This window comes from Hippocampus comes, unplaced genomic scaffold (assembly GCF_001891065.2).
Source record: "Hippocampus comes isolate QL1 unplaced genomic scaffold, H_comes_QL1_v1.1 scaffold98, whole genome shotgun sequence".
NCBI classification, from domain to species: Eukaryota; Metazoa; Chordata; class Actinopteri; order Syngnathiformes; family Syngnathidae; genus Hippocampus; species Hippocampus comes.
Genome location: NW_017804832.1, coordinates 158278 through 182776, shown reverse-complemented (window position 1 = coordinate 182776; position 24499 = coordinate 158278). Strand labels below are relative to the sequence as shown.

Genomic DNA, 24499 nt, shown 5'->3' with positions numbered 1-24499 from the left:
AATTCGGATGAATCAATAAACAGATGAATTGATCATTAAAATAATTGTTAGTTGCAACCCTAAAGGAATGTTATTTATTTATTTTTTTTACTTCCTTACCCTTCACAACAAGAGTCGTTCCCAGTCCGACATGCTGAGCGCCAGGTGCCGGTTCTCCCCACGTCGTGGCGGCACAGAAGTAAATCCCGCTGTCGTTGGCGTTCAGGGACATAATTTGTAAAGTGGCCCCGTGTAAGATGTACTTGTGATGGTTGTGTGCCAAGTTAAGACGGCCGTGCGATCTGCGCTCAAAAGCGAACCACCTGTAGTGGAGCCTTTCGGATGAGCAGTTGGGGCGGACGCTGCACTGGATCACGGCGTCTTGTCCAAGTTCGCGCCAAATGACGCGCCTTGGCTGTAACAGGCAGCCGTCGGGTTGTGCCATTCCTGATGGAATACATGGACACATTCAAATACGGTCAGCAGAAGAGATAAGTGTGTATGTGTGTAAAGGTCAAGCCCATACCTTTTGGTGGCAAACAGGTGAGAGAAATGAGAGAAAGCCAAAACAATGGCACCATGTTGGTGGACTAACAGTGAATGATCTCATGATAGTGTGAACCAGGCGATGGAAATGGTAAATTCCACTTACTCAACACCGCTGGCTTCCTTCCTCTTTCCTCCCAGGCAGCATGTCTTTGCAACATAACTGACATGATGCTGGAACGCACTGCCCAAATGTAATGGGTAAATTCATTCACCTGTTCTTGGAAGGTAGAAGAAGGGATTGCCCAATTAACAGTCAAATATATTTTATTTCCTAATCTGGAATGTGGAAAAAAAATTGCAAACAATTGTATCGCAAATCAATTTTCCCCAGTGAAATGACTAGAAATGACATTAATCTCTTCAGGCTCCTGCAAAAAAGATTTTGTAATGTAGTGTACTTTATAAAAACAAAACATAAATTTCAAATATAATGTAAAGAATCAAATGGTTTGTTCATCAGAATTCATTGTGACGGTATGGCTCCTTCTGCTGTGCACGCCTTGGCCACTTGGGGGCAATATGATACAGATACAGTACATCCAAAGAAGAGTTTCACAACTAAACTCCGGAAACTGTGCAGAGATTGGTCCTATTTTGCAAAGCATAAAGAAAATATAACTTTGAATATAGTTAGATTGTCTGTTTTGTGTTCGCTTAAAAGGTCATAACATCCCTACACTGGTGTGCTTCATTATCCCTCCTATGACATTTTGCAGTATTTGTTAGCATGACCAGTAAGCTAATTGGACTTTCCTAAGGCAAAGCTTCATGATTGTTTTAAGTACCTAATGTGTAATTCTCATTGATTTTGAAGTGAGTTGTGTTGAGTTCACAGCGGAATGACGGATCGTATCTCGACAAACGTATATATCGGCACGAGTATGACCTTTACTTGAAGACTTAAATTTGAATTGACTACATGTTAACTAATTAAGTCATGTGTATGGAATATTTATCCAACCATCCATTTTCTGATCTGCTTATCCTCACAAGAGTCACACGGCATTGCCGGAGCCTAACCCAGCTGTCTTTTGGCAGTAGGCGGGGGACACCCTGAACTGGTTGCCAGCCAATCGCAGGGCACACATAGACCAACAACCATTTGCGCTCACAATCACACCTAGGGACAGGACAATGTTGTTGTTTTTTTTCTCTAGTTCTTCGGAATGTGATTGTAATGACAGAAAAATATATTTAAAAAAAAACTTTCTGAAAAAAATATTTAATGAAACTGAAAATTCAAAAAAACTGTATCCAAAACAATAAAACCGTTTTCGAATGAAATTCGCTCCCGTACTAAAAGGGGAGATATTTTACTTTCATTTCAGTTTGACCGGTCCCTGGTCCCACCCGGGTGTCATGTCACTCACTCAGTTCCTGGGCGTCGCTTGTTGCCTTGTCAGTCAAACTTCCTGTCCAATCGCAAATCGTTTTCGTGTTGTGTTTACGCCCCCTTCCACGTCGACCTGCACACTCGCCATATTCTCAAGCCGGAGTGCACCGCGCGAGCCGTTTGCTTGTTCAGCGAAACGGTACAATTCGGGCTAGCCAGAGGTCACAAAAGGAGACTGTCGACTTTTTAGAGGAGGAAGTCAATTGAAGTTGACGTTTCGGCCGTAAACTTTGCCACCATGAACGTGTTCCGCCTGACAGGAGACCTTTCTCACTTGGCAGCCATCATCATCCTGCTCCTGAAGATATGGAAAAGCAGGTCCTGTGCAGGTGAGTTCAAACCACATTGGATCCATCTTTTATATCATGAAAAGTAGCATATTGATCAGGTGCAGGTGAAAAGGGATCACCTACTTGATTCGCTTGTTGAGCTAGCTGCTAACTAAGCTAGTGACCCACCATTCATTCATGTGAGGAAATGACTCGCACGCTCGACGTGCACAATTGATAATAACATCATCACAAAAACTGGACATTAACTTTAATCATTGTTTTAGTGATGTTAATGTACATGTACTTTATATATTGATTAATAAGCGTTGAACTCGCTGGAGTAAACAATTTTGCTAACCCGCGATTGCTACGTGGCTACTATTTTCATCTTTTTTGAAGTCGAATGTATACATAATGGCATAAGTTACAGGTCTACACTTTCTAATATTGCATCTTATGCTGCTGTTTTTTTTTTCTTTAATAACATTCTCTACACACGCCTATCGTTTGAGGTTCGATGTTCGATTTTTTTGTCTGGCGTCTGACGTGGCGCTCTCGAAGGCGCTACGGAAGTAGCTAGCAGGCTAGCCTAACACGCCACCTCGCTCTTTACGTTGTCAATAAACGAACGACGTTGATTTCTCATCAGTCAGAGACGTTCACAACAAAGTGTGCTGTTTGGTTGCACCATAACAGATAATTATTGTTGAAAATGGGCTTCTGATTTCTGACCTGACAAGTGAAAAAGTTTTGTCTAGTAACAGCGAGTAGGAGCTACTTGTCAATCTTTTTTTTTCTTTTTCCAAATTCACCATTTAGGTGGACATTTTAAAAGAGAGAACCTAAAGTCGTTTATTTTAAAGAAGTCTCACAATATATCGTCGAACATACAGCATAATTGCCCAAGTCGTTTTTCAATGTTCAATACACCCTATTTTAGAACGCACGTTGGTCTGTTTTTAAATTGGCTCTTTTTCCTTTCGCTTACTTACCCATTTTGAGATTTTTGTTTATCTATCTATCTATCTATCTATCTATCTATCTATCTATCTATCTATCTATCTATCTATCTATCTATCTATCTATCTATAAGATACGTACGTACAATAACAAAAAAATGTTTTTTCTTGTCTTCCAAAATATTGAAAAATGACCCAGGCAATTAATTATGACGTGGCAGACGATATACAAAACCCAGTGGATGTATTTATTGTTACTCCTTTTTGGAAGGTAGGTGTCTTATCAGCGTCCCTCTTCTGGTAACCCTGAACATTTTTTGCTTCAGGTGGGTCCTTTTAACAAAGGGTGCCACCACGATACATGCCAACACCAGATAGAACCTAAAGTCGTTTATTTTAAAGAAGTCTCACACAATATATCGTCGGACATACAGCATAATTGCCCAAGTCGTTTTTCAATGTTCAATACACCAATTTTAGAACTCACATTGGTCTTTTTTTAAATTGTGTCTTTTTCCTTTCGCTTCCTTACCCATTTTGAGATTTTTGTTTATCTATCTATCTATCTATCTATCTATCTATCTATCTATCTATCTATCTATACATACCTAAATAACTAAAAAATGTTTTTTCTCGTCTTCCAAAATATTGAAAAATGACCCAGACAATTAATTATGACATGTGGCCGACGATATACAAAACCCAGTGGATTTATTTATTGTGTTATTACTTTTTGGAAGGTAGGTGTCTTATCAGCATCCCTCTTCTGGTAACCCTGACCATTTTTGGCTTCAGGTGGGTCCTTTTAACAAAGGGTGACACCACGATACATGCCAACACCAGAGACACGTTAAGGCATGAAACCTCACCCTTGCTCCATTTGAAGCCCCTTTTCAAAGCATGATAAGCTAAAATTAAGATCCACGAAAGGATGCACTTAGGAGTCTGGACTGTGGTCATTATTTCTATCTATCTATCTATCTATCTATCTATACATACCTAAATAACTAAAAAATGTTTTTTCTCGTCTTCCAAAATATTGAAAAATGACCCAGACAATTAATTATGACATGTGGCCGACGATATACAAAACCCAGTGGATTTATTTATTGTGTTATTACTTTTTGGAAGGTAGGTGTCTTATCAGCATCCCTCTTCTGGTAACCCTGACCATTTTTGGCTTCAGGTGGGTCCTTTTAACAAAGGGTGACACCACGATACATGCCAACACCAGAGACACGTTAAGGCATGAAACCTCACCCTTGCTCCATTTGAAGCACCTTTTCAAAGCATGATGAGCCAAAATCAAGATCCACGAAAGGATGCACTGAAGAGTCTGAATTATGGTCATTATGACATCCCTAATTCCATGAGGTGGCACTGCTCATGAAGTGTTTTTTTGAATGATGTTTCCAATCACTGCAGTTAACTCTTGTCTTACCATGTACATGATAGTCAACATCATTGTGCTTGTTTGCGAAGGTATCTCTGGAAAGAGTCAAATCCTCTTTGCGATTGTGTTCACGACACGCTACTTGGACCTGCTCACCTCCTTCATCTCGCTCTACAACACGTGCATGAAGGTAAGGCGCACAAACGGTCCGTTTCATATTGTTTGCAAACAATGGGCGGCAGGTAGAAAGTGACTGAGTACTGCTGATGTGAACAGGAAACAATGACAAAAAACTGTTTTGTTTCCTGGTTTCCAGCAATCTAGGCTAAGGTGTGCCAGCGTGCACTAGAGCTAATTCTACGCTTCGCCTCTCTAGGTGATCTACATCGGCTGCGCGTACGCCACCGTCTACCTGATCTACGCCAAGTTCCGGGCCACCTATGACGGCAATCACGACAGCTTCAGGGTGGAGTTCCTGGTGGTCCCTGTCGGGGGTCTGTCTGTGCTCATCAATCATGACTTTTCCCCCCTTGAGGTGTGTTTCAGTGGGAGTGCAATACAGTTTTTGTTTTTTTTAATATGTAAATATAACAACTCATCTGCAGAATAAATTGTATATTTGGGGGCGCTAATATAACACTACTTTAATATTAGACAGTGCTTTGGCCTGAACATGAAACCAGCAAATATCAGAGGATCGGTTCCCCTCCAACAATGACAATCTGAGAATAGTGAATCGCAAGTGTGCGTGGAACACATGTATCTCTATGGGTGTTATGTGTGTGTTTTCAGATCCTGTGGACGTTCTCCATCTACTTGGAGTCAGTGGCCATCCTGCCGCAGCTCTTCATGATCAGCAAGACGGGCGAGGCAGAGACCATCACCACCCACTACCTGTTCTGCCTGGGCCTGTACCGAGCCCTCTACCTCTTCAACTGGATCTGGCGCTTCTACTTCGAGGGCTTCTTTGACATGATCGCCATCGTCGCCGGCGTGGTCCAGACGGTCCTCTACTGCGACTTCTTCTACCTTTATGTCACCAAAGGTTGGTTTTCCCGCCCTTACCGCCTCCATTGTTAATAAGTGCATCACTGACAAAAAGTCACTCAGAAAATAATGACAATAATTTCCTCATACGTTATATCTTGGGGAACATACAGCCTGTTGGGGGGAAAAAAAGTCTTATGATAAGCGGTCATAATATTTCCTGATTAAGTCACTCAGAAAATAATGACAATAATTTCCTCATACGTTATATCTTGGGGAACATACAGCCTGTTGGGGGGAAAAAAAGTCTTATGATAAGCGGTCATAATATTTCCTGATTATTTCTTGGGGGGGGCAATTTTACATCATTGAATTTGCGATTTTAAGAAACAAATTGTCAACCTTTTAAAATAATGGCCTAGTTCCATGTTTTGACACCCCCCAATTTTTTTTATTTTATTTTTTTTTTTGCCTTAACATCTCCTCATGATGATTTGCCACCGCTGCTAAAATCAACTCCATCCTCAGTTAAACGGGTCATTCAATTCAGCTCCTTAAAAGAAAATATTAATAAATACAATATAATCAGCAATTGGATCTTTTTTTTTTTGTTTTGTTTTCTGAAAAAAACACATGGGCCATTGTTTTTGGAAGGTGACTTTTTAAAAAAAAAAACTAGAAAAAAATTCTGAAAAAAACACATGGGCCATTATTTTTGGAAGGTGACTTTAAAAAAAAAAAAAAAAAAAAACTAGAAAAAAAAGACTAAATAGTATGAGATTAAAATGTTATGGAACTAAACCGGTACCATAATCTTCTTCATTGAAGTAATTACAAGATGATAAAGTCTGAAGGAAAAATGTGGAGTATTTTGAGAGTAAAATGAAAAAAGAAATAAAGGGGCCATTACAAAGTAATTTTTACAAGAACAAATTGTAAAAAAAAATATGCGATTGAAACAATAATTTTAAAGCATCAACATCAAAGTATTACAAGATTAGAGAAGTTGTCATTTTACAAGAAAAGAGTCTGAATGTCATGAGACTGAAGTGCTACTTCTAACATTTATACATAAATATTTTTTGTAATAAATTCAACTCAAAATCTGAATAATCTGAATAAACTTTTAATCTCAAAATAAATATTTATTTGCACTATTGTGCAAGTTGCCACATTTTCTTGGGAGTTTTTACATCTTTATATGTTGGTTAAAATTAGAAAAATATAATTTAGGTTCAACCATTTTGACATACTTTGCACTCTTGATACTACAGCATTATTCACTTTATTTATAAAAAGATCCAATTTGACTGTCCAATACAACTAATTAACTCTTGAAATATTATGTCGTCCTGTAAAAAAAGAAAAAAGACTGCATTTTTTGCATAACCTATCTTAATATTTTTGTACATTCTGATTTGTTTGTTTTCTATGAGTGAGCTTGAGCTTGCGTTCTACAAAATGGTGACCCAAAATGGATGACACATTTTGTGTCAGGGTTCAAGGGACAGTTTTAAAATGTGTTGATTTTTCACAGTTCATGATTTAAAAGAAAAAAACAAAACAAAACACAATTGATTTAAATAATATGCAAATAAATATATATTCTATCTCATCAATGTCATTAAAAAATGTAATTCCCTGTGAAGTAATGGCGAAATATATTACATAGGGCTCATTTTAAATTAAAGGGTGCGGCCATGTTTTGCCGCCATCTTTCTGCTACGGATAACCGAAGGTGACAAACTTTAGCCAATCTGTTTCCTCAACATATGACGACAGCACGTGTAACAAATGCCATGACTTTACTGCTTCTCATGAGGAACAAAGGGAAGTCGTTTGCCATCCGCCTTTGCTTGCACCTCCGCAGAATTTGGTGGTAGAGACATGCCAAGTGTCATTTCTCAGCGGCACGTGCGCCTGCTTCAAAATGCAAGCGCTTCCAGTTTACGGTGGTGCATTCTATCAGTTCACCGCTAGAGGACGCTAAATTCCACCCTATCTTTTAAGGATCATTTGTCATTTTAGTGAGGAGGGAGAATAAGTCCCCAAAGTTTTGTCGGAGTTGCGCCGTGGCGGATCCAGCGTGTCAGCAGGTCGAGGTTCTTGTGTGGTCAGGATTTTCGGCACAGACTGACCTCTGTTCTTCTGAAAAACCACCGACTGCAGATGCCACAAAGCAAACGTTGTGTGTGCAAGAGGCGTAATTGATGAAAAGGGAATTGGCGTGTCCAAATCCAATCGCTCCCAACTGAGACGTTCGTATTTCTGTCGGCCCGGTGACGTCAAGAAAGAATTTGCTGTATCATTATATATATATATAATGTGTCTGTGTGTGTGTATGTTGCATATATCTAATAGAAAAAGGATTTTCTTTTTAAAAATTCGGATGAATCAATAAACAGATGAATTGATCATTAAAATAATTGTTAGTTGCAACCCTAAAGGAATGTTATTTATTTATTTTTTTTACTTCCTTACCCTTCACAACAAGAGTCGTTCCCAGTCCGACATGCTGAGCGCCAGGTGCCGGTTCTCCCCACGTCGTGGCGGCACAGAAGTAAATCCCGCTGTCGTTGGCGTTCAGGGACATAATTTGTAAAGTGGCCCCGTGTAAGATGTACTTGTGATGGTTGTGTGCCAAGTTAAGACGGCCGTGCGATCTGCGCTCAAAAGCGAACCACCTGTAGTGGAGCCTTTCGGATGAGCAGTTGGGGCGGACGCTGCACTGGATCACGGCGTCTTGTCCAAGTTCGCGCCAAATGACGCGCCTTGGCTGTAACAGGCAGCCGTCGGGTTGTGCCATTCCTGATGGAATACATGGACACATTCAAATACGGTCAGCAGAAGAGATAAGTGTGTATGTGTGTAAAGGTCAAGCCCATACCTTTTGGTGGCAAACAGGTGAGAGAAATGAGAGAAAGCCAAAACAATGGCACCATGTTGGTGGACTAACAGTGAATGATCTCATGATAGTGTGAACCAGGCGATGGAAATGGTAAATTCCACTTACTCAACACCGCTGGCTTCCTTCCTCTTTCCTCCCAGGCAGCATGTCTTTGCAACATAACTGACATGATGCTGGAACGCACTGCCCAAATGTAATGGGTAAATTCATTCACCTGTTCTTGGAAGGTAGAAGAAGGGATTGCCCAATTAACAGTCAAATATATTTTATTTCCTAATCTGGAATGTGGAAAAAAAATTGCAAACAATTGTATCGCAAATCAATTTTCCCCAGTGAAATGACTAGAAATGACATTAATCTCTTCAGGCTCCTGCAAAAAAGATTTTGTAATGTAGTGTACTTTATAAAAACAAAACATAAATTTCAAATATAATGTAAAGAATCAAATGGTTTGTTCATCAGAATTCATTGTGACGGTATGGCTCCTTCTGCTGTGCACGCCTTGGCCACTTGGGGGCAATATGATACAGATACAGTACATCCAAAGAAGAGTTTCACAACTAAACTCCGGAAACTGTGCAGAGATTGGTCCTATTTTGCAAAGCATAAAGAAAATATAACTTTGAATATAGTTAGATTGTCTGTTTTGTGTTCGCTTAAAAGGTCATAACATCCCTACACTGGTGTGCTTCATTATCCCTCCTATGACATTTTGCAGTATTTGTTAGCATGACCAGTAAGCTAATTGGACTTTCCTAAGGCAAAGCTTCATGATTGTTTTAAGTACCTAATGTGTAATTCTCATTGATTTTGAAGTGAGTTGTGTTGAGTTCACAGCGGAATGACGGATCGTATCTCGACAAACGTATATATCGGCACGAGTATGACCTTTACTTGAAGACTTAAATTTGAATTGACTACATGTTAACTAATTAAGTCATGTGTATGGAATATTTATCCAACCATCCATTTTCTGATCTGCTTATCCTCACAAGAGTCACACGGCATTGCCGGAGCCTAACCCAGCTGTCTTTTGGCAGTAGGCGGGGGACACCCTGAACTGGTTGCCAGCCAATCGCAGGGCACACATAGACCAACAACCATTTGCGCTCACAATCACACCTAGGGACAGGACAATGTTGTTGTTTTTTTTCTCTAGTTCTTCGGAATGTGATTGTAATGACAGAAAAATATATTTAAAAAAAAACTTTCTGAAAAAAATATTTAATGAAACTGAAAATTCAAAAAAACTGTATCCAAAACAATAAAACCGTTTTCGAATGAAATTCGCTCCCGTACTAAAAGGGGAGATATTTTACTTTCATTTCAGTTTGACCGGTCCCTGGTCCCACCCGGGTGTCATGTCACTCACTCAGTTCCTGGGCGTCGCTTGTTGCCTTGTCAGTCAAACTTCCTGTCCAATCGCAAATCGTTTTCGTGTTGTGTTTACGCCCCCTTCCACGTCGACCTGCACACTCGCCATATTCTCAAGCCGGAGTGCACCGCGCGAGCCGTTTGCTTGTTCAGCGAAACGGTACAATTCGGGCTAGCCAGAGGTCACAAAAGGAGACTGTCGACTTTTTAGAGGAGGAAGTCAATTGAAGTTGACGTTTCGGCCGTAAACTTTGCCACCATGAACGTGTTCCGCCTGACAGGAGACCTTTCTCACTTGGCAGCCATCATCATCCTGCTCCTGAAGATATGGAAAAGCAGGTCCTGTGCAGGTGAGTTCAAACCACATTGGATCCATCTTTTATATCATGAAAAGTAGCATATTGATCAGGTGCAGGTGAAAAGGGATCACCTACTTGATTCGCTTGTTGAGCTAGCTGCTAACTAAGCTAGTGACCCACCATTCATTCATGTGAGGAAATGACTCGCACGCTCGACGTGCACAATTGATAATAACATCATCACAAAAACTGGACATTAACTTTAATCATTGTTTTAGTGATGTTAATGTACATGTACTTTATATATTGATTAATAAGCGTTGAACTCGCTGGAGTAAACAATTTTGCTAACCCGCGATTGCTACGTGGCTACTATTTTCATCTTTTTTGAAGTCGAATGTATACATAATGGCATAAGTTACAGGTCTACACTTTCTAATATTGCATCTTATGCTGCTGTTTTTTTTTTCTTTAATAACATTCTCTACACACGCCTATCGTTTGAGGTTCGATGTTCGATTTTTTTGTCTGGCGTCTGACGTGGCGCTCTCGAAGGCGCTACGGAAGTAGCTAGCAGGCTAGCCTAACACGCCACCTCGCTCTTTACGTTGTCAATAAACGAACGACGTTGATTTCTCATCAGTCAGAGACGTTCACAACAAAGTGTGCTGTTTGGTTGCACCATAACAGATAATTATTGTTGAAAATGGGCTTCTGATTTCTGACCTGACAAGTGAAAAAGTTTTGTCTAGTAACAGCGAGTAGGAGCTACTTGTCAATCTTTTTTTTTCTTTTTCCAAATTCACCATTTAGGTGGACATTTTAAAAGAGAGAACCTAAAGTCGTTTATTTTAAAGAAGTCTCACACAATATATCGTCGGACATACAGCATAATTGCCCAAGTCGTTTTTCAATGTTCAATACACCAATTTTAGAACTCACATTGGTCTTTTTTTAAATTGTGTCTTTTTCCTTTCGCTTCCTTACCCATTTTGAGATTTTTGTTTATCTATCTATCTATCTATCTATCTATCTATCTATCTATCTATCTATCTATCTATCTATCTATCTATCTATCTATCTATCTATCTATCTATCTATCTATACATACCTAAATAACTAAAAAATGTTTTTTCTCGTCTTCCAAAATATTGAAAAATGACCCAGACAATTAATTATGACATGTGGCCGACGATATACAAAACCCAGTGGATTTATTTATTGTGTTATTACTTTTTGGAAGGTAGGTGTCTTATCAGCATCCCTCTTCTGGTAACCCTGACCATTTTTGGCTTCAGGTGGGTCCTTTTAACAAAGGGTGACACCACGATACATGCCAACACCAGAGACACGTTAAGGCATGAAACCTCACCCTTGCTCCATTTGAAGCACCTTTTCAAAGCATGATGAGCCAAAATCAAGATCCACGAAAGGATGCACTGAAGAGTCTGAATTATGGTCATTATGACATCCCTAATTCCATGAGGTGGCACTGCTCATGAAGTGTTTTTTTGAATGGTGTTTCCAATCACTGCAGTTAACTCTTGTCTTACCATGTACATGATAGTCAACATCATTGTGCTTGTTTGCGAAGGTATCTCTGGAAAGAGTCAAATCCTCTTTGCGATTGTGTTCACGACACGCTACTTGGACCTGCTCACCTCCTTCATCTCGCTCTACAACACGTGCATGAAGGTAAGGCGCACAAACGGTCCGTTTCATATTGTTTGCAAACAATGGGCGGCAGGTAGAAAGTGACTGAGTACTGCTGATGTGAACAGGAAACAATGACAAAAAACTGTTTTGTTTCCTGGTTTCCAGCAATCTAGGCTAAGGTGTGCCAGCGTGCACTAGAGCTAATTCTACGCTTCGCCTCTCTAGGTGATCTACATCGGCTGCGCGTACGCCACCGTCTACCTGATCTACGCCAAGTTCCGGGCCACCTATGACGGCAATCACGACAGCTTCAGGGTGGAGTTCCTGGTGGTCCCTGTCGGGGGTCTGTCTGTGCTCATCAATCATGACTTTTCCCCCCTTGAGGTGTGTTTCAGTGGGAGTGCAATACAGTTTTTGTTTTTTTTAATATGTAAATATAACAACTCATCTGCAGAATAAATTGTATATTTGGGGGCGCTAATATAACACTACTTTAATATTAGACAGTGCTTTGGCCGGCCCTCTTCCTCTTCAACTGGAGCGGGCGCTTCTACTTCGAGGGCTTCTTTGACATGATCGCCATCGTCGCCGGCGTGGTCCAGACGGTCCTCTACTGCGACTTCTTCTACCTTTATGTCACCAAAGGTTGGTTTTCCCGCCCTTACCGCCTCCATTGTTAATAAGTGCATCACTGACAAAAAGTCACTCAGAAAATAATGACAATAATTTCCTCATACGTTATATCTTGGGGAACATGCAGCCTGTTGGTGGAAAAAAAAGTCTTATGATAAGCGGTCATAATATTTCCTGATTATTTCTTGAGGGGGGCAATTTTACATAATTGAATTTGCGATTTTAAGAAACAAATTGTCAACTTTTTAAAATAATGGCCTAGTTCCATGTTTTGACACCCCCAATTTTTTTTTATTTTATTTTTTTTTTTGCCTTAACATCTCCTCATGATGATTTGCCACCGCTGCTAAAATCAACTCCATCCTCAGTTAAACGGGTCATTCAATTCAGCTCCTTAAAAGAAAATATTAATAAATACAATATAATCAGCAATTGGATCTTTTTTTTTTTGTTTTGTTTTCTGAAAAAAACACATGGGCCATTGTTTTTGGAAGGTGACTTTTTAAAAAAAAAAACTAGAAAAAAAGACTAAATAGTATGAGATTAAAATGTTATGGAACTAAACCGGTACCATAATCTTCTTCATTGAAGTAATTACAAGATGATAAAGTCTGAAGGAAAAATGTGGAGTATTTTGAGAGTAAAATGAAAAAAGAAATAAAGGGGCCATTACAAAGTAATTTTTACAAGAACAAATTGTAAAAAAAAATATGCGATTGAAACAATAATTTTAAAGCATCAACATCAAAGTATTACAAGATTAGAGAAGTTGTCATTTTACAAGAAAAGAGTCTGAATGTCATGAGACTGAAGTGCTACTTCTAACATTTATACATAAATATTTTTTGTAATAAATTCAACTCAAAATCTGAATAAACTTTTAATCTCAAAATAAATATTTATTTGCACTATTGTGCAAGTTGCCACATTTTCTTGGGAGTTTTTACATCTTTATATGTTGGTTAAAATTAGAAAAATATAATTTAGGTTCAACCATTTTGACATACTTTGCACTCTTGATACTACAGCATTATTCACTTTATTTATAAAAAGATCCAATTTGACTGTCCAATACAACTAATTAACTCTTGAAATATTATGTCGTCCTGTAAAAAAAGAAAAAAGACTGCATTTTTTGCATAACCTATCTTAATATTTTTGTACATTCTGATTTGTTTGTGCATAACCTATCTTAATATTTTTGTACATTCTGATTCGTTTGTTTTCCATGAGTGAGCTTGAGCTTGCGTTCTACAAAATGGTGACCCAAAATGGATGACACATTTTGTGTCAGGGTTCAAGGGACAGTTTTAAAATGTGTTGATTTTTCACAGTTCATGATTTAAAAGAAAAAAACAAAACAAAACACAATTGATTTCAATAATATGCAAATAAATATATATTCTATCTCATCAATGTCATTAAAAAAAATGTAATTCCCGGTGAAGCAATGGCGAAATATATTACATAGGCTCATTTTAAATTAAAGGATGCGGCCATGTTTTGCCGCCATCTTTCTGCTACGGATAATCGAAGGAGACAAACTTTAGCCAATCTGTTTCCTCAACATGTTGACGACAGTCGTTCTACAAAATGGTGACCCAAAATGGATGACACATTTTGTGTCAGGGTTCAAGGGACAGTTTTAAAATGTGTTGATTTTTCACAGTTCATGATTTAAAAGAAAAAAACAAAACAAAACACAATTGATTTCAATAATATGCAAATAAATATATATTCTATCTCATCAATGTCATTAAAAAATGTAATTCCCTGTGAAGTAATGGCGAAATATATTACATAGGGCTCATTTTAAATTAAAGGGTGCGGCCATGTTTTGCCGCCATCTTTCTGCTACGGATAACCGAAGGTGACAAACTTTAGCCAATCTGTTTCCTCAACATATGACGACAGCACGTGTAACAAATGCCATGACTTTACTGCTTCTCATGAGGAACATAGGGAAGTCGTTTGCGATCCGCCTTTGCTTGCACCTCCGCAGAATTTGGTGGTAGAGACATGCCAAGTGTCGTTTCTCAGCGCCACGTGCGCCTGCTTCAAAATGCAAGCGCTTCCAGTTTACGGTGGTGCATTCTATCAGTTCACCGCTAGAGGATGCTAAATTCCACCCTATCTTTTAAGGATCATTTGTCATTTTAGTGAGGAGGGAGAATAAGTCCCCAAAGTTTTGTCGGAGTTGCGCCGTGGCGGATCCAGCGTGTCAGCAGGTCGAGGTTCTTGTGTGGTCAGGATTTTCGGCACAGACTGACCTCTGTTCTTCTGAAAAACCACCGACTGCAGATGCCACAAAGCAAACGTTGTGTGTGCAAGAGGCGTAATTGATGAAAAGGGAATTGGCGTGTCCAAATCCAATCGCTCCCAACTGAGACGTTCGTATTTCTGTCGGCCCGGTGACGTCAAGAAAGAATTTGCTGTATCATTTCATAGAAATCATTTCATAGAAATGTGACATTTCCCACCAAAATGCTTCTCACGTAGAATGCAAAGACATACTGGAACTTGCAATTCTTTGCCAGGAGCACGCGAAAAAGTAAAATGCAATAGAAAAACGATGAAGTCTAGGAAACACACAAATCAAGTCATAATATGATCATAATTTTAACCGAAAAGGGTTAAAAATTCTTTTTTATTTACATTTTTAAATATTGCAACGTGTCAAAGTAAAGAATAGTCGAATATTAAACGGATATGAGAAAATAATGTCATGAAAAATAAATTGGAATTTGAAGTGTAAATATTAAGCGTTCCAAAAATGTAGTTGTAATGATGTTTCGAAAAAAAAAATGTAATTTCCGACTTTGAATCTAGTATTATTGTGACACGTTTTTGGGGTGACATTAGGACTTTTTCTGCAACATGACAACTTGATTTGAAAAATGTTGTAGTAATATGCGTAGTGGCGCACTGATACCAGGATTGTTCTTGGTACTTGGATTAAAAAAAAAAAAAAGCTCTGATACTAAACCAAAAACTCGTGATCTGGGTCACTTGGTTTCAAACCTCTGTATAGTTTCATGTGATCACAAGAAAATCATCGCAACCTTTCCCAAAATGCTTCTTTGAATAATTCGTCTCCCGCTTGCATACTTTGTGTCTTGCTTTCAGTGTTGAAAGGCAAGAAGCTCAGCCTTCCGGCGTAAGACCCACGCGGAGTCCCCGTCAGCGGACCTGACCCGCCTGCGCCGAGATAACACCTCACGGCGCGGCGAGTCGACCGCCATTAAGAGGGGGAAAAAAAACAAAACAAAACAAACACTTGAGAGTCTTCTTGCTGGCCGACGGCCGGCGGCGCACGGCAACCAACGCCGGAGCTGAACAAACGTCGCTCCAACAAGTTCACCATCACATTTGTGTGTTCAAAGTTCTTGCCTTAAACTTCGTTTTCATTGCTGGCCCAGTAGGAGAAAATGCTTTTTTTTTTCTCCTCGCTCTTGCTCTTTCTTTCTCTCTCTCAACACGTGAGGTGCATACACTTTATTTTTGCCATGTCCATTTTATTTTTTTTTTAACAAAACTCACAAATAGGGCGACTCTCGGTAAGAAAATGCACAAATGTACAGTCTTACTAAAGCAAAAACAAACAAAAAAAGTGTACGAGTGCCTCATTGACAACCACATCCTCCTGCTCACCGTATTTTCCTTTTTTTCTCTCTCTTTTGGTATGCATATTAGTTCATACTTTTCTCCTCTTTGACAACTATTTTAAAGCCCAACAAATAGGTTTCCAATTGAAAGAAAAGTCCAAATCTTTTTTAGGAGGACAGAGTTAAGAGTTGGCTAAATGCCAGGCATCGTGTTGTTTTCGTTGTCACCACTTTTCTTTGTCTGAATTGCGATCACGGTGTTTTGAAAGTGTCAAATTATCTCATCACTCTGATGAACAGCTGAAGAGAAACGCTGTCAAAATGGAATTGCAGTTGGCTACTCCTCCAGGGTTGGGATGCTTTTTGAATTATTACTTTTTAAAATTTTCTTTTGCATGATATCACCTCCATTAAAGATTTTATGAGAATCGCCACTGAGTGTTAGGATGGATTTATTGATGGCACAAATACACAAACTTGGAAATATAAAACATGTCAGGAATCAAATGTCAATTATAACCTTGATAACATTTAAGTTTGGTCTTGCCCGTTATCTTTAAGTTAAAATGATTACCCTTATGATGTCACAACTTTACTTTATTGCATCACAATTTAGGGTTTCAAGATAGAGAATTTTAACACCCTGTAAGACCTGACCCATCAAAGAATAGCCAGAAAATTCTGATTTTTGGGAACCGAGATGTTTATTAACCCTTATAATAAAATCCACAAAAATATTTTTGCCATATCATGTTGTTTATGAGATATTTTTTGTATCACATTTTAGTAAGCATTATGTAGATTACATGTGTAATGACAATTTGGGGAAAATCATATTTTAAACCTGCAGTATCAAATTTGTTACAGACGATTTATTTGTAATATAAAGAATGAGTTAATAAATATGCATGTACTGTAGCAAATATGATACGAATGGCATTATAGGGTTTTAAAGTTGCTTTAAACTGGTGGTGGTGCTTTAAACTAGGGTAAAAGTTTTGGAATTGGGTGTTTCAAAGTAAGCCCTCGGGTTTCAAAATAGGGTTTTAAACTCGGGTTAGGGTTTCGAAGTTTTCTTATGAGGAATTGCTGTTAGGGTTTCAAATTTGGGCTTGAAACTAGGGGTTGGATTTGAGGTTGGGGTTTTAAACTATGTAGGGTTTTAAATTACCGTAAGCGTTTCAAGGTATGGTTTAAACCAGGATTAGGATCTGAAAGTTGGATCAAAAACGTTTCAAAGTAGAATTTTAAACTAGGGTTAGGGTTTCAAACCAAGAGGAGTACTGTATTTGAAATTAGGGTTAGTCATTTAAATAAGGTCTTTACATGAGGGTTAAGGTTTGAAATTAGGGATTTAAACTAGGGTTAGGGTTTCACAGTCAGATTTTAAACTAGTTGGGGTTTCAAAGTAGGATTTGAAACTCGTGGTTTTAAACTAGGGTTTGGTTTTCAAGGTAGGGATTGTAAACTAGGGTTAGGGTTTCACATAGGGTTAGGGTTTGAAATGAGGGTTTTAAAATAGGGTCACAGTTTCAAAGGAGTATATCAAATTTGGGTTGGGTTTCAAAAGAGGATTTCAGATTCAGGATTGGGTTTCAAGGTAGGGTTTTAACCAAGGTTTAGGGTTGCAGGATTCGGTTTCGAACTAGCATTAGGGTTTAAAACAAGGGTTAGTAGTTCAAAGTAGGATTTTAAACTCAGGTTACAAAGTAGGGATTTAAACTAGGGTTAGGATTTGAAATTCTGGTTTTGAACTACCCTTAGTTTCAAAATAGTTTTTTTTAAGTAGGGTAAGATTTTCAAAGCAAAAAAAATTTCTGGCGTCAGAATGAGCACATAAAATTGACAATTTTTAATTTTTTTTTAAATCAAAACGGAGTCAACACTCAATTTGATGCCTTTTTTTGATTTCAGCTTCATGGTTTGACCTTTTTGTATCCTGACTATAGAGGACAAAAATAAACGATCGGGGAGCCAAAAAAAAACTGCATTAAGGGTTTTCATCAAAAATTTATTAAAAACATAATTCACGGTGGCGACATTATTGTGTTGTGTTGTGGATCATATCGTCCTCATTGTCCTTCCCGCGCTCTTTCTCCATCTGTGGACACAAACAGCAAAGGAACACGTTCTTTTTGGAGACACAGTACGAGTACTTGTGCTCATTTGAGTACTTGGCAGTACCAATGCTCCAAAATGCCATCACTTCATGCAAGTGTGATGGAAATTTGTTTTTCCACCAACACAAAAGCCAAACTTGACCAAAGCTGCAATTGTGGCCTGAACATCCAACAATGCTGAGAAGGAGCAGAGGGTTACTCTCGCTCTCTCTCTCTCTCTCTCTCCCCTTCTCTCTCTCCCCCTTGCCTCTCTCACTTTCCCTCTCCCCCTCCCAATTTGATGTGAGTTTTCGTATGCTGTACCCTTACTAGGTGTGGGTAATAGAAGTTGAGGATGTTGGAGATGGCGAGGTAAAAGGCGGCCATCACAGACGACGCCACAACGGAGAAGAAGGCCAAGCCCGTCAGGGTGCACAGCAGACTCAAGGCGCCAACAAACAGCAGGAAGCCTAAACAGAAATTACATTCACAAAGACAAATTTAAAAATCTTGATCAAAACGACAGCAACAACAACAAAATAACAAATGCTACATTCAAAAACACCACCCACCTGCCTCCCCTAAAAAGCATGAATAAAAAAAAGGGGGGAAAAAAAAAGTTGCATGCCCCACCTCCAGGCCTGGCTCCAGAGGGGGGCCCCGGTGACCCGTGTGCAGGCAAGGGAAAACTGTATGCAATATTTTTATTCTTCATAAGGGGTCTGTGAGCCGTGCTTTGTCTGGTCCCTCACCTAGGATCTGTTTGACATGGGTGACCCTGCCAGGGGCATCAAGCCCCACACAACTTCGCTCCTAGGATCATTGGGACACACAAAGCCCTCCACCACCAGAAGGTGACAGCTCACGGAAGGGAGAAAATATATTTAAAACCCCCCAAAAAATCAAAAAATATTTTCAAAGAAAAATAAGAACAATGAGAGAATATATTCAACAGAAACAATATTTTTACATTGAAAAAAAAATACCGAGATGTTAATAAAATAACAATAAAATGTTGAGAAAAATAACAAATTGTAAAAGTATTAAAAATGCAAAATTCATTTAAAATAGTGTTACAGTTCCCACCAAAAAAAAGCTTAACAAAGTGAAATAAAATAATGTATTTAAAATAAATGAAATCAAAATGAAATTGACAAATTATAAAAAGTACATTTTAAAAAAACAAAAATTCAACAAAAATAAGCAAATATATTTGAAGGAAATTTAAGGATTTAAAATAAACACGAAAATGCCCAAATGAAAAAAAAGATGGAAAAACAAATCACATCAAATTTGAATTTAAAAAAAAAAAACACACACACAAACAGGTATGTAAAAATTTTTTTTTTTCAGCCGATGGCCACTTTTGTTACCTTCAAAGAAAAGAAAGCCGATAGCTGACATGATGATGGTGACCACAGCAAAAAGCACAAAGAGTCCAACGGGCACAGCGGCTGAGGCGCAGAAGAAGATGACAGCCAGCGCCACCACCGGGTGGCCGCTCAGGTACTGCGCCGCCCTCGAATTCATCAGCAGGCTCACCTGGTGGTCAGGTTCAAATGTCAACACCAACGACAAACAACTGTCAAGTGCTACACGTCACTTTGTTGCTTGGGAAGAATATCCAAAGTACTCGCTGCTGGCACTCAGGAGTGCAACTAAAAGCACTCCAACACTTTACTCAATTTTGGCCAATCAAACTGAGCCACGCCATCACATGACCATAGAAAAACAATTTTTCAAGTTGTCAAAGACTATTGCGCTGTTATCCAGCGGAAACAGATGCAGTTGATCAATTTTCCTGCATTTGTCATTTTATTACTATTATGTTTCAGCATGAGGGTGGCATGGTGGACAACTGGTTAGCAAGTTGGCTGCACAGTGCAGAGGTGGAGGGTTTGATTCCGGCTCCGGCCTCCCTGTGTGGAGTTTGCATGTTTTCCCCGTGCCTGGGTGGGTTTTCTCTGGGTACTCCAGTTCCCTCCCACATTCCAAAAACATGCACTGTAGGTGAATTAAACACTCTAAATTGTCCCTAAGGGTGAGTGTGAGCCCAGATGTTTGTTCGTCGGTGTGTGTGCCCTGCGATTAATCAGTATTTGAATATTTTTTTAACTGACTACTTACTTTACTTGAGTACAATTTTTGGCCAGTCTACCACATCGTGTTATTTAAGTACTAATGGTTACGATGTATGGGTGTGTGTGTGTGTGTGTGTGTGTGTGTGTGTGTGTGTGTGTGTGTGTGTGTGTGTGTGTGTGTGTGTGTGTGTGTGTGTGTGTATACTCCTTACCTTGGGGTTATTGTAGACTTGTTTGGACACTGAGCTCAAGTCTTCCCACATCGCACTGCCGCCGCTGCCGCTCGGTTGCATCGCCACGAGCAAACGCAACTTGTCAAATCCCAAAGCAAAACTTCCAATGCTGCCTGTCACCACTGGGGGCGGGGAGGAGGAAGCTAATTCAAAGTTACAACAAGCTCATAACGACCAATTGAACGTACTTGGAGGAAGTTGTCACATACACAGCTGAAGTTAAAAAAAAAACAACTTCCTTTAGCACGGCAAGTTGCACCAAAAGAATGTTGAGCACTCAAGTCGGAGCGCACCCTCTTATGCTCTTTCTTCTTCCTCCTCCTCCTTCTCTTTCCCTTTCCCCCTCCTCCGGCTTCCTCTGATTACAGTCGTAAAGGCCTTTGCTGCCATCTTCTGGATGCTGCTGGAAGGGTTTCAAACCGTGTTTGCAGGGGGCAGCACGCACCCAACATACGATGGGATATTGTTATTTCCTAGGAGGTTGAAGTGAACGCTTTAAATGTCTACATTTATAGACATATTTCCAGAAATGGACGACTTGTTCGTGTGGTACTGCTTTTGATACGGCTGTTGTTGTGCCCATTGTTCTTTTGTCTCTTCTCTGTTCGCATGTATCACCAATTATTAATAATAGCATAATGAAATGTATTTTGAGCCAATTGATTATTTCAGGGGTGTATGTGAAACTGGAAGCATGAATTAGTAGCTAAGAAGTAGCTCGAGGTTACTGCCCCCTGCTGTACAGCAAGTGTACTGTAGCAAAAAAGTCTTGCATGAACAATATTCTTTGACCTTTTGCATGCAAGATGGCACGAAAAAGGTCTCAATGAACACTTTTAGATTGTACACCCACTTTTAATACGTTGAAAACAAGCAATTTTTTTCCTCTTCTTATTTTAAGCGTAAATACAGTAGGTGTGCAATGTTAATTTCTCGTGTTGCTGTATTACCGTATTTTGTTATTTTATGTTACCGGTAACTGTTCTGCAAAGCGCTTTGTTCCACCTGCACCTGTTGTGAAATCGCTATATAAACAACGTTATTGTATTGTATATAAATATCAAAATTGCACAGATTAAAAAAGGTCAGTAAGTGAGACATTTTAGGGATTTTTCTCTCTCTCTCCCTCTCTCTCTCTCTCTCTCTCTCTCTCTGTCTCTCTCTCTCTCTCTCTCTCTCTCTCTCTCTCTCTGTCGCTCTCTCTTTCTTTCCGCGGCACAACAATCCGTCAACTCCCTTTACTGGGGCACTATTTGATGAAAATGGAACGTTCCTATAATGTGCGTCTCGCGCGCGCACCCGCACACGCACGCACGCACACGCCCAGACACTTCCACCTGCGTCGGCAAGATAAATGAGATTGTCTGCGAGCGTATTGACGGAACAATGTGTCAAGTGGCACGTGCGGAGCCGCTCAACACATTGCGCCCCCTACATGTGATGGATGGCTTGTCAGCCGATTCTAATTTGCACGGACTGATTGCAAGAATCCAATCAGCGTGACAGGAAGTGTGTGGGGATGGCATCAAATAGCCGCCAATCTCTCGCGCGTTTCTCTGTTCTGAGATCCTATCATGTGTTGCTTTATTGACGACGACCCCAACACTCAATTTATGAGAAAAATAAAAGGCCGCTGTTTTTTGTTCTTTTTTTGGGACTCAATCATCAACCTGTCGGAGTCTATCTCACGTCCTTCTCTGCTGTGTTTGAAAGTGCACAGAAAGGTTGGACGTGGAGCCGGGCCACGGGGGAACAATTGATGCTCCACATTGTCAGTAGTGGTCATTTTGATCAGTCAAAGTCGAGGGGAGGGATTTCACTTGCAATGTTTGTGGCTCAAAGAGAGCTCCCTGGGGAGCTGTAAAGGCCATTGCTGGTGGAGCTCACACAGGCACACTTTTGTGAAAACACTTTGGTCAGAAAGAACCCAGTATGAGTCAAAAATGCATCACTCCACTCGAGTCAATATGACAATTTTGGGTTGTTTTATACAAAATGACTCAATTTTTAAAAGAAAGAAACTTTGGTCAAATTGACCCAAGTAGTGGATAGGTCCATTATTTACCCAAATTGGGTTAAAAAAACAGACCCAACTGGTTTCAGACATTTAATTCTACACCCTTCTCACTGATGGGTTAAAAAACAAAACCAAAAAAAAAAAAACCGAAACACAAACAAGAACAAAATAAATTAAGTCAAAAATTGAACAGATCCACTACTTGGGACAATTTTACCCAGCTTTGGGCTATGAGTCAATTTGACCCAACTTTGGTTTGTTTTGTACAACGTAATCCAGAAAGTTGGGTCAAATTGACCTAAATAGCGTTTTGATCCAATTTTTGACCCTATTTGGACGACGCCAATTTTTTGAAAGTTTGGTCAAATTGATCTGATTAGTGGATGGGGCCCCCCCCCCCTTTTTCCCCAAGTTGGATTAATTTTGACCCAACTGTTTTTAAAGTGGAAAGAAATTCTACACCCTTCAAACTGATGGGTTCCGCCCCCCTCCCTACAAAAAAAAACATTTGGGTCATAATTTGGACCAACCCACTAATTGGATCAAATTGACCCCCCCCCGAAAAACGTTTTGTATGTAACAGCCCAGAAAATTGGGCCAAATTGACCCAAGTAGCCCTGTTTTAGTTGCGGCCAATCTTCATTTGTGGCCGCCTGCCACAGGTAAATGTGGGTGTGGGAAATTGCAGGTTCAAATGTCGTAGAGCCAATCAATGACGCCATCCATCTATTGATTCATATATTAAAGACATCATGTCCGATCAAAAAACGTGCAGAAAATGCAAAATCTCGCCAATCCAATCCATCCCATCAGTTGAGTGTAAAGTACAATCGCTACAATGAAAGATGCCAAAAAGCTTGAGCTTTCTGCCGTAACGTTCAAATGTTAACAGACAAGGCAAAGCGAGGCCACGATATTGAATGTGTGCTGAGCGTTCACTTGGAATGTTTCAACAGCCAGCAGCAGAAAAGTTTTTTCACTCTGCATCTTAAATCTTTGAGGCGTTCTTGAATAATGAAGCAGAATAGAATTTGTGCAGGTCACAGAGTTTAGAGTGGGGAGAAGGGGGCGGGGGGTTGGGGGGGGGAATTAAGCTTTTTATTGATGCTGCCAGTATTGTTTTGTTTTGTTTTTTTTAAGGCTGATGCAGATCTACAGACTGAGTGCTCTCGAGCAGGAAGGAGAAGAGTTATGTTTCTCTCTCATCAAGGACGCACGTAAGTCTGACCTTTTGGGCTGCAGGATGAGGAGGACACCCATGTTAAGAGGTTTGGAGAGTCTGCACGAGGAGCTCTTGTCCCGACTCAAATGGCGGTCTTCATCTTGTCTTTGCCCCCTCGTGTCCCTGAAATCACACTTTTGACTCTTTTATACTCTCTGTGTTGTCTTTTTCTTTTAACATGCCAAATTAGTGTCAACTGTTCTTACCCAACGGCGGCCCGATGGGCCAGTGGTTAGCAAGTTGACCTCACAGTGCAGAGGTACCGAGTTCCAGCTCCGGCCTCCCTGTGTGTGTTCTCCCCAGGCCTGCGTGGGTTTTCTCCGGGTATTCCGGTCTCCTCCCACAGACCAAAAACATGCATGGCAGGCTGATTGAACACTCGAAATTGTCTCTACGTGTGAGTGTGAGCGTGGATGGTTGTTCGTCTCTGTGTGCCCTGCGATTGGCTGGCAACCGGTTCCGGGTGTCTCCCGCCTACTGCCTGAAGACGGCTGCGATAGACTCCAGCACAACCTCGCGACCCTTGTGAGGATAAAGCAGATCAGAAAATGAATGAATGAATGAACATTCTTGCCCACCCTATTTATTGTTGGGCCAATGATGAGTACCGATTCGGTTATGGTGATCAGGGGCGGCAAGGGGTGTGGCAGCACTTTGAGTCCCAAACCAAAACAAAAAAGCGTACACAGACCCTCTTCAAGACAACATGGACTGTAGAGGAAGCACTTGATCAAGCACCGAATTATGAGCATTTTATTTGGGTGTTGCAATGATTTTCTTTCACTCTTGATATGTGTGCAGGCACTCCAGAGGCGTGACTAATTCAATATAGTCAATTTT

The 24499-nt window shown here is 40.0% G+C and overlaps 2 protein-coding genes, 5 long non-coding RNA genes and 1 pseudogene across 9 annotated transcripts in view; 3 read left to right on the top strand and 5 right to left on the bottom strand.

The window, feature by feature from the left end:
- Nucleotides 1-81: 81 nt before the first annotated feature.
- Nucleotides 82-623, bottom strand: LOC109515013 (uncharacterized). The gene is made up of 2 exons (XR_002168095.1): nt 506-623; nt 82-426 (listed from the first exon to the last, which is right to left on the bottom strand). It is a non-coding gene; the product is annotated as an uncharacterized LOC109515013 (long non-coding RNA).
- A 1355-nt stretch (nt 624-1978) lies between these two features.
- Nucleotides 1979-5653, top strand: LOC109515267 (ER lumen protein-retaining receptor 2-like). Its single transcript, XM_019868934.1, has 4 exons — nt 1979-2250; nt 4635-4735; nt 4922-5080; nt 5338-5653. The coding sequence occupies exons 1-4, from the start codon at nt 2160-2162 to the stop codon at nt 5623-5625; spliced, it is 639 nt and encodes a 212-aa protein (XP_019724493.1). The 5' UTR covers nt 1979-2159; the 3' UTR covers nt 5626-5653.
- On the bottom strand, nt 2657-3685 carry LOC109515278 (uncharacterized). Its single transcript, XR_002168159.1, has 2 exons — nt 3534-3685; nt 2657-2925 (listed from the first exon to the last, which is right to left on the bottom strand). It is a non-coding gene; the product is annotated as an uncharacterized LOC109515278 (long non-coding RNA).
- A 2342-nt stretch (nt 5654-7995) lies between the features above and the next one.
- On the bottom strand, nt 7996-8537 carry LOC109515261 (uncharacterized). Its single transcript, XR_002168155.1, has 2 exons — nt 8420-8537; nt 7996-8340 (listed from the first exon to the last, which is right to left on the bottom strand). It is a non-coding gene; the product is annotated as an uncharacterized LOC109515261 (long non-coding RNA).
- A 1351-nt stretch (nt 8538-9888) lies between these two features.
- On the top strand, nt 9889-16441 carry LOC109515071 (ER lumen protein-retaining receptor 2-like; annotated as a pseudogene).
- On the bottom strand, nt 10571-11101 carry LOC109515082 (uncharacterized). Its single transcript, XR_002168104.1, has 2 exons — nt 10950-11101; nt 10571-10839 (listed from the first exon to the last, which is right to left on the bottom strand). It is a non-coding gene; the product is annotated as an uncharacterized LOC109515082 (long non-coding RNA).
- Nucleotides 16436-24499, top strand: part of LOC109515079 (uncharacterized) — a 10832-nt gene continuing 2768 nt past the window's right edge. Inside the window, exons 1-2 of the long non-coding RNA XR_002168103.1 lie at nt 16436-16445; nt 18319-18321. This is a non-coding gene — a long non-coding RNA (uncharacterized LOC109515079). The remainder of the gene's footprint in view (nt 16446-18318; nt 18322-24499) is intronic.
- On the bottom strand, nt 17998-20750 carry LOC109515051 (promethin). Of its 3 annotated transcripts, none has more exons than XM_019868628.1 (4): nt 20400-20750; nt 19480-19648; nt 18431-18576; nt 17998-18108 (listed from the first exon to the last, which is right to left on the bottom strand). In XM_019868628.1, the coding sequence occupies exons 1-4, from the start codon at nt 20478-20480 to the stop codon at nt 18049-18051; spliced, it is 456 nt and encodes a 151-aa protein (XP_019724187.1). In that variant the 5' UTR covers nt 20481-20750; the 3' UTR covers nt 17998-18048. The 3 variants fall into 3 exon arrangements, with proteins under 3 accessions (XP_019724187.1, XP_019724195.1, XP_019724179.1); XM_019868636.1 differs by having other exon boundaries at nt 18437-18576; XM_019868620.1 differs by lacking the exon at nt 17998-18108 and adding an exon at nt 18115-18304 and having other exon boundaries at nt 18437-18576.

Excerpts from the sequence above, each read along its gene's own strand:
- LOC109515267 (XM_019868934.1), top strand. The coding sequence starts at position 2,160 with ATGAACGTGTTCCGCCTGACAGGAGACCTTTCTCACTTGGCAGCCATC. Across the intron at positions 2,251-4,634 it reads GAAAAGCAGGTCCTGTGCAG|GTATCTCTGGAAAGAGTCAA; the intron begins GTGAGTTCAAAC and ends TTGTTTGCGAAG. Across the intron at positions 5,081-5,337 it reads ATGACTTTTCCCCCCTTGAG|ATCCTGTGGACGTTCTCCAT; the intron begins GTGTGTTTCAGT and ends GTGTGTTTTCAG.
- LOC109515051 (XM_019868620.1), bottom strand. The coding sequence starts at position 20,480 with ATGCAACCGAGCGGCAGCGGCGGCAGTGCGATGTGGGAAGACTTGAGC. Across the intron at positions 18,577-19,479 it reads CGGCTTTCTTTTCTTTGAAG|GCTTCCTGCTGTTTGTTGGC; the intron begins GTAACAAAAGTG and ends ATTTCTGTTTAG. Across the intron at positions 18,305-18,436 it reads ACTTCTATTACCCACACCTA|CATTGTTGGATGTTCAGGCC; the intron begins GTAAGGGTACAG and ends GCTCCTTCTCAG.